Genomic DNA, 10006 nt, shown 5'->3' with positions numbered 1-10006 from the left:
TCCCTTGCCGGCCTGGGACGGGCAGGTCGCGGTGCCCGGACCTAGCGGGGCTCACCGTGCAGCCTGGGGTGCCTTCTGGCGGTGCTGGACCCCCCCGGGGAGGGGGAAACGGTGCGTGAATGTGCGTCCTTGTCGGTGAGAATGCGGTATGAAAGGGTGCTGCCATGGAGGATTTGGGCCTTCATTGGCAGGACAATAAAATGTAATAATTTATTAATATTATCACTATACAAAGATGGTTATTATTATTATTATTATAGGAATCGGATGAGTGAATGGATGGATGAATGGGATGCCTGGGTCTGGGGCCCTCCGTTGTCGGGCCCGCGCGGGTGTCGCCCTGTTGGGGGGTTCCCTCTCTCCGGGCCTGTCTCCGGTCCCCCCCGCTGCCTCCGCGGCGGGGAGCCCTTCTGGTCTTCAAGGGCCACTTTCGTGGGGGTGGGTGCTCCTGCCCGCGTCGGCGGCCGGGGCGGCTCTGTCTCTCCGGGCAGGCTGGCTTCTCGCCGGGCGGGGTTCGTTGGCCTGGAGGGTGAGGGCCTCCTGGCCACGTGTCCGGCCCGGACCGGGTGGTCGGGGTTCGCCTGGGTCGCGGTCCGCCGCCAAGGGGTCCCTGGCTGCCTCTTCCTGTAGTCGTGGGGGCCCCGCCCGCGGGCCCCCACGACTACAGGAAGTCGCTGACGGTGGGTTTCCTCCCGCCCTCTTCTCGGCCTCTGTGGGGTTGCTGGTGGTCTGGGTTCCGGGTTCTTCCTTGTCGGCCCCTGGTCTCGCGGGTGGCGGGGTTGCCTCCCCCTCCTCCCCCACTATAGATACACTTCAGGTGGAGCTTTGATAGGACTATTACACACACACATACATACATACACATAGCCACACACATACATACACATAGCCACACAGATATATACAAACACACACACATAGCCACATATACATATACACGCACGCACACACACATACAGCCACTCAGACATATACATATACACAAGCACATACACACACATAGCAACACATACATATACATACACACACACATAGCTACACATACATATACACACATACACACACACACACACATAGCCACACAGACTTATACATGCACGCACACACACACATAGACATACACATCGGCTCGTTCACCTGCATGCTTGCTCTGTATTTTGGGGTTAGTTAATCGCGGTAGCTTAGCTCAGATTGTGATTGGATCTCGAGATTTGGGACGGTTGCTGCTTGTGTTCTGGCTGGTTCCGTGTCGGTTGCGTGTCTGTTCTGTTTTCTTTTTTTTGGGAGGGTTTTTTGTTGCAGATTTCCATTGCTTGACATACGCCTCCATGTGTGTTCTTGCTTCTTGGTTTAGCAGCAGATGTCACCCCCCCCCCCAAAAAAACAAAAAAACAAAAAAAAATGGGTTGTGTATATATATGTATGTGTATGCGTGTGTATGCGTATATGTATATATATGAAATATAGTAACAATGCATATATATATGCCTTAGGTTTTTACCAGCATGGTATTAACCATTAATATGTGTGCAGACAAGGTAGAAAAAAAGGCTTTTGCGGTGGATTCCCAGAAGGATGGGCCACAGCAAATGCTTATCAAAGGTGATTATAAAGATACAAACACTGATCCCGCCTACAGAAGCATAGTCTAGAAACCCTCTTCCTTTTGTGCCTACTGATCACTGAGTTTTGTACACATGCAAATTTAAAAGTACCCCAGTCTGTCTGTAGAGACCTCAGTCAAACTCAAGTGGAATTATATTTTTGAGTCTTGTCAGAGGCTTGAAATATCAATTTGCTTTGATGTCATAATACTTGCCCTTTAATAAATGTGCATTCTCTTCTAACTCACAACTGCTTTGTTTCTTTGTTCCCAACCAAAACGTTACACTCGTACAACCAGTCATAGTCCTCGGGTTGATTCAACTCCTGAATGCTACTTTAAAATGCCTGCTATGAACACAACTGAAAAGATGCGGAAGAACAATAAGCTTTTGTACCGTATTCCTGTCATATTTTGGTGCCACCACATTTTTGGTCAATATCACTATAAAGCGTCTTTGATGTTCCTATCAAAGATACCCATTCATCATGAACATAAAAAATAACAAAATTCTGAGGTTCTGGTATAAATGACTAAACATTTATACACACAAGTCAGTTTTGGTCCACCACAGATGATAAATCTCTTGACATGGATTTCCACCATTTTACATATTTTTATTTCATTAGGTGTACCTTATTTTGGCATGTCCCTCCACTAACTTCAGTGAATGCAAAAAGTGGTCAAAGGACTCAACATTAAAATAGTTTTTACATTTCCTTATTGTTCCTCAGATGTTCTTTAATAAAATGAATAAATTTGATCATTTATATTCCATTTTTGTAATAGTTTAAAACATTTTGTCAGTGTCCCTGGAACTGCTGTCCACCCTGTCATTATGGGGTAATTGACCATTTAACAGATCATAGGTTTATTTTATATTTTCAAAAATATAGGATGTTGAAGTTCTTATTAGACCCTATGTGGCAGTGTATTAAACATTTGCCTTTGTGAAAGAGATCTGAACCTCGAATCTCCCCTCTGAAAAACAAACAAGAGATTTTTTTATGATCGTTTTCATGCATGTGTGATGTGTGGCCAAAAACCATCCACCTCCTGTTTCACAGTGAATGACAAAAGTGCCGTTGGATGTAAATCCATGAAACTCTATGTGTTGCGTGAAAACAATTTTGGGTACATTCAGTACAACTCTCAGGCTGATCTGTTGAATCATAGTGTAATTACAGAACATAATGTGGCAAAAACCATTTTTATTGCATCAGAAGGAGGCGCTATGGAGTTCAAGCCAGAATGTCAAATCCACTTGTTCAGCTTGGAAGCCTCATCAAAAGTATGAATTTTGATTCAGATTGGAGAACGCATGGGCAAGTTAGAACAAGTTTTCCACTCATAGTGAAGACTCGAAATTCTCTGCGTCACCATGGGAAGGTCCTCTGATGAAAACTCAATTTTATCTCATGATTTTATTCACCAACTGCTTAAGCATGGATTTGACCATGGTTTGACATCTCTTTGACCATCATGTCAGAACAGCCACATCAAAACGTTTAATTGAAATCTTTATTTCGAGCATTAAATAAAAAAGAAAAAAAAACAATTACACAAAACATCAGAAAAGAATACAAATAAACAGTCATTAAACAAATCAAAGGGAAATAAACCTTCATGCCCGAAAAGGAGTATGAAGTAAAAAAACTTATGAGGTCCTACCGCTTGTTTCTTTTCCAATTTTGCTTGAATACAAAATAAAAATAACTATAAATAAATATAACAGCAAGCTTTACTTTCTCAAAAAATATACCTGTTATTACATTATAAAAATATTACAGCATTTCATTGCAATATTATACCTGAGCATTATAAATAAAAATATACCTGAGCATTATAAATACCGGTAAATAATATAAGTAAATGATATACCAGAGCAATTATAAATAATATACATATACAACATATATATATATATATATATATATATATATATATATATATATATATATATATATATATAAATATAAATATACATCTTATCATAAACAATATAATCATTATTATATATACCATTTTATATACACATTATGCTGAATCTCCACACAATCACTACCTCATGTCTCCTCTTCCCTGTATTTGGCAAAAATCTTTTCTTTGTATTTGCTTTTGAACCTGTAGATGGTTGGACATTGTTTCAGCTCTTTACTCAGTGTTCCATAGCCTCACGTCGAGCGAGTAACCTCCTAACCTCCACTAGGAGGCGCTATGAATATGACTAAATATTACCATAAGGACTACATATTTGTTCAGCAAAGCCCAGATGAAACACCCCAAATATAAAGTTGATCTGACAAAATCTCTGGGAGGAGTTGGTTCAGATACGAAGTCTGCAAATCACAAAAATCCTCACAAAATCACAAATTCAATAAAAAAATGGTGGACTTCCTATACATTTAAGAATATGAGTCCTTAAGACATTTAAGGTCGACCATTTACATAAAACTAATACCAGGGGCTCGATTTTTAAAAATGTTCAAGGTGGGTCTATTGAGCCACCTTGAACACATTGAACACATTTTCTCATGCCCATCATTAATAACAATTTGGGATCTAAGAATGTGTTATATATAACAATAAATACAAAGGGTAACTGTCATGCCTTTATGCACTGATTTAAAAAAAAAAATCTGGTCTAAGGGAATATTCTCTGTCCTTCAGCCATTACTGTTATTTTAGGAAAACACCGTTGACTGGAGTTGAATCTATGAATTTCCTCATGGGCATCATTAATAACAATCTAATATTCAATATATAATAATATTTAGGGTAGCAAAAATAAACCCAATGTCAGTGATGGTGCACCAAAGAGAAATGTTGTTTAAGGGTTAAGACCTCAGGAAACTGGGGCAGCTTTTGGAAAAAAAAAGGGATTGCATTGTTACAGCTATGTAGAAATGTCTCAGAATGATAATGGAATTATTTAGTAATATCATATGGCATTTTATTAACACAAGACTAGATAACATTAGAAAATAGTGCTTAAAATAGTTCTTAAAAAAGAAAAGAAAAGAAACCCTGCTGTACACGCACTCTGTAATGTGCAGAGGATAATGGCTGTGGATAATATATTTGTTAAATTCATTTCTGATACCTCTGCATCATCCCCATAATCAACAAATAGAAATAGTTTTATGAAATACAGAAAGTATTTAGAAATGACCCAATCTATTCATAATGAATGAATGAATGAATGAATGAATGAATGAATGAATGAATGAATTTATTTCGAACATGTATATAAAAAATAAAATAAAAATAAAAATAAAAATAAAAATAAACAGTAACATCTTCATAAGCACATAGGTTCGAAACAGAAGTAGGAAGAAGTATACACTTTTTCCTAGTTCCTACCCCTTTATAACTCTATGAATTTACATTATTGCTATTATTATATCTACACAATATCCATATAAATATAGTCTATATAAATACTACGTAAACATGCCTATTACTACATAATTATCCATATAAGTATAAGGAAAATATAAATATTACATCAATATTATATCAATATAAAATACAAATATTATATAAATCTATATAAATATGCACTATATAAATTACATAAATATCCCTATAAATAAATATATATATATATATATATATATATATATATATATATATATATATATATGCTACATACCTAATAAATATAACATATTACATAATTATAACTATCCCTCTTAACATAAAATATATACTACATAAATATCCACATAAATATCTAAACATATCTTAAGCAAGTATAATATACCATTTTTCCCTATTTTATTTGTTTATAATATAATTTGTTAATAACAAATATATATATAGGATTTCAGGATTTTCTGTGTATTAGTCTGTCTTTGGAGACGGTCAAATATGTAAATGACTACATTTCATGGCTCGCTGAGCTGAGGACTTTTATGTGCAGCAACTTCCCCGGTCATTACCGATGTGAAGCCTCTCCCCTCAGCCGGGGCCAGTGGCTGCTGAACAAGTGCGCTGTGAACCCGCCCATGTCATGTTTATGGATCAGCCGCGTCTCCCCGGGCCTGGCTGACAGTCAGCGGCAGCATCAGATTAGTAGGGCTATGGCGTCTCAGCGCCGACACGCCATGCATGTCACCGGGACGGCGCTGCGCTCTCCTCGCTGTTAACGGGGATCAGACGTGACGATGGAGGACGAGGATAACCGCGCGGCGTTCAGCAACATCCAGGCGGGCATGAAGCGGGGAGGGGACGGAGGGGACGGAGCGGAGAGCGGGGCTTGCATAGACAGGCAGCCGGACGCGGTGGTCCACCAGGCGGGGCTGAGCCAGACTGCGGGTCGTCACTCCGCCACCGGGATCCGGGTGCTGAAGGCAAGTCAGACCCAGTAAGGGGCTTCTGCTCCTATGATGATGCAGCGGATGATTTATTTATTTAGACGGGGCAAAGTGCGCCTCACATGTGAACATTTTCCATGTCTTGCTGCAAAAAGACTGAAACAGGACAAAGTGCATGATTTGAACTGGATCCTTGCAGCATTATGTAAGCCTTGTCATATCAAGAGATGATTGCCATTCAGTGAGGAGTGTTCAGTGAGAGCTAGTTAATATCAACAAACACTCACTGGAGGCTGAGATCTTTTACAGGGAGGCCTACACTGAACAGTTTTCTATGACATTTAAGGCGCAGGATGTGTAGTGACATGCATGTTATTAAGGTAAGAGCTAGTATTACCAAGTTATTATAATTAAAGTTGGGTTTACATCAAAATGTACGATAAAATAATCCCACCTTTTTAAATATCACAAAGAGGACAGTATTCTCCCTCAAAATGTCATTAAAGCCGTCAATATTTCTGCTCCCAGGTGCTGTGAAAGTGTTAGGCAAGGCAAGGCAAGGCAAGTTTATTTATATAGCACAATTCAACACAAGGTAATTCAAAGTGCTTTACATCGACATTAAAAGCGGCAAGACTTAATTAGACAGTAAATAACAAATAAATGAAATAAAATGATAAGAAAAGAGGTACAATAATAAAAAGCACAAGTTGTTAAAAATAAAGACAGTAGAGTACAGCAGGTAAGTATTTAGTTAAGAACATCTTCCAGCAGCTGTGGACATCTGAGTCAAATGAGGATCCCATTCTGTCTACTTTAGATAAATAATCCCTTTTTTTCCTGCAAGAACTTTGACATACAGTACATGCCCCACATAGTATTTATGGGACAGCCCGCTCAGCAAAGTCCTGTGTCACGTTCACACAGGGAGACAAGGCCACACCTGAGAGGTGCCAACAGGGATAATGTCAATAATTACTTTTCTCTGTGGTCACACAGTTTCTTTTTCCTCCAACACGTTAGGAATTCAAACTAAGATCTGTGTGACCGCTTTCTAACCTGTGGGACATAGACGCTCCAGGAAGGACCAGTATTAAAAGCAAACAGGATTTTCAGGTTTTTCCTTTGGAACAGAAGCATAATCATGTATTTTTGACTGATCATATCCAGTACATAAATGTACCAGATTAAAACTCACAAGTGAGTTGCACTTACTCGTTTTGCATGACACAAGTTTTTTTTAACACGTAATGAATTAAACCTTAAACCTTTGGGATCTAAGAATGTGTTATATATAACAATAAATACAAAGGGTAAGTGTCATGCCTTTATGCACTGATTTAAAAAAAAAAAAATCTGGTCCAAGGGAATATTCTATGTCCTTTAGCTATTACTGTTATTTTAGGAAAACACAGTTCACTGGAGTTCAATCTATGAATGAAAACAATTGCAAATGTCTATGAATCTATATGAGCTACTACACTGAAGAAAAACAAATTGAAAAAAAAAGAAACCACATGTATACAAAAAATCTCTTTAAATTGCCACCAAGAGAGGAATTGATGATTTTTGACATTTTTTCATAATTTAATTAAATTAAATTTAGTTTTTTGGGATGTTTTAACATAATTAACAAAGTTGTTTTACAGCTGTACTGTGTTTAGTTGAACACGTAAATTACAAACAGGCCCTTGTAAACATTGGTAAAGTGTTGCCCATGTGCACAACGGTTCATAAGGCTTACATTTCAAACACAGAGGTATGGATTGACAGTGACGTCTAGGCTTTATTGAACTGAACATTTCAATGTAATTTGGACTCATTACTGCAAGCTGACTGTTACATCACTTCAGCTTTCCTATCTGTGATGTGATGGGTCTCCATTACCTCCAGCGAAGCCCCTATTGGTCCAAAACCACCTTGTACCTGGCAAATTTAAAGTTAAACTCCAGACCAGCTTTTATACTCAAGTTAATAATTGTCCCTGTTTAATGGTGGCATTAACATGTGTCTTTGGCAATCACTGTCAGAGGTGGTCTGGGCTGCAGGTGCCCACTTACTGTTAACACCATAAACTGAAGGATCAATGTTTCCACTGGGATTTTTTCTTTTTTTTTGACAGTTCCTGTGTCTGGGGGAAAAAAATTGAATCTGGCAGAAAAAAATGAATGAATCATTGAAAGAAATCCCCCATATATTGCAATGTGTTGTTGCACAGACTCACACTGCTGATGGATGTGTTTCATGCAAGAAACTGAGTGTTTTTGCAGTAGCCCAAGTGTTCAGAGTGAAAACTGCAGTTTTTAAGTTTCAGTTTACATGTTTTTAGTCAGCAGGAGTGCTTACAGGGAGATATCAAGCTTTTCAACTATTATGTTTCATCCTTGCTGTGAGACACTTAATTCCATAAGAAGTTGGTGAAACCACATTTATTGAGACATTATACATGATTGAAATCAATCCATTTGGTTATACTAGTGCAAATGTTTGGTACATTTTGACCCCTCTCAATCTCTTTGAGCACCCCTTTGTTGCTGATGCTGTGTACCTAATCCAGCACCTGTTCCGTGTTAAAAAGGATCATTTCTGTGTCAGCAGCGCAACATGAAGCGGAACGGGAGTCGAAGTTGTGTGACAAGAAAGACCAGATTTGGATCGCGAGAGCGGGACTGGCTGAAGGGGGACACCCAGCGGGGCTGTGTGTGCCTTTACGGGGGTGCAGTGGACCCCCAGCCGCCTGCCTCTGGCCCACAGGCCACCTCCAACCCTCAGGCAGACCTACAGTTGGTGCTCTGCTCCACCAGTACCACAGTGGAGGACCTATGTGCTCAGAGGGATGGACAGGGACTCTACATACAGCTGCACGGAGACCTTGTCAGGTGAATTCACCGTACAGTGTGTCGGTAAGGTAAAACAGCTGCCCAGAGACCAAATGCAGTTTGTAGGATGCTGCCTTCCCTTGTCAATGGTTAAAAGAGTAGAGTTAAATGGTAAAAGGACTGCATTTGGATAGTGCTTTCCTAGTCTTGTTGACCACTTAAAGCAATTCTGCACTACGAGCCACTTTCACCCATCCACACAAAGCACCCTCTTAGTCTAGAAAGATCTGAATAGATGTGTTTCTACTGAGTCTGTGCAGACAATCACACACTGAGAACACACTGGGGGAAAAGTGGGGTTCAATGTGTCGCCCTAGGGTACATCTATATGTATCTGCGTAGCTAGGATTTAAACCACCAACTGTTGTTCCTGTTAGTCCAGCATCAGCGTCATCAGTGGATCTACTCAAGGCTCAGATGCACTCTGAAACATTTGATGGCTCACAGCTAAATCTAAAATTATTTATTTATATATATATATATATATATATATATATATATATATATATATATATATATATATATATATATATATATATATATATATATGAATTAATTAATTAATTAATTAATTAATGAAAAACTTTATTTCGAACATGCTAAATATATATGTATATATATATATATATATATATATATATATATATATATATATATATATATATATATATATATATATATATATATATATATATATATATATATATATATATTTATATCCATATTTATAAACCAAAGAACAATAGTTAAATATATATATATATATATATATATATATATATATTTTTTATTATTAACAAATTATATTATAAACAAATAAAATAGGAAAAAATTGTATATTATACTTAATGGTATATTATACTATATTTATGTAGTATATATTTTATGTTGAGAGGGATAGTTATATATATGTATATATATATAAATATATATATATATATATATATATATATATATATATATATATATATATATACATACATATATATATATATATATTTATATATAGTATAAATGAATAAAAAACAATACTCAGGGCATAACATTCTTTTTTTTTTTTCTTTTACACAGCTCTGCTGTAAGTGAAACATGAGAGGCTTTGCAGCTGGTTTAGACAACTGCAAAGAGCTAACGGAAGCACATTTCCATCAGAGACAAAGCTGACAGGAGCGTAATGATGTACATTATCAGCAAACTGAAGCAGT

At 37.7% G+C, this 10006-nt stretch overlaps 1 protein-coding gene across 1 annotated transcript in view; it reads left to right on the top strand.

The window, feature by feature from the left end:
• The first annotated feature begins 5521 nt into the window (after window positions 1-5521).
• Window positions 5522-10006, top strand: part of phlpp2 (PH domain and leucine rich repeat protein phosphatase 2) — a 45590-nt gene continuing 41105 nt past the window's right edge. The window contains exons 1-2 of the mRNA XM_061743403.1: window positions 5522-5958; window positions 8521-8801. Of these exons, the coding sequence (XP_061599387.1) occupies window positions 5773-5958; window positions 8521-8801 (467 nt within the window). The 5' untranslated portion in view covers window positions 5522-5772. The remainder of the gene's footprint in view (window positions 5959-8520; window positions 8802-10006) is intronic.

Source organism: Cololabis saira, chromosome 2, assembly GCF_033807715.1.
Source record: "Cololabis saira isolate AMF1-May2022 chromosome 2, fColSai1.1, whole genome shotgun sequence".
Classification (NCBI taxonomy): Eukaryota; Metazoa; Chordata; class Actinopteri; order Beloniformes; family Belonidae; genus Cololabis; species Cololabis saira.
Note: the sequence above shows the minus strand (reverse complement) of the source record. Positions and strands in the feature narration are given on the sequence as shown.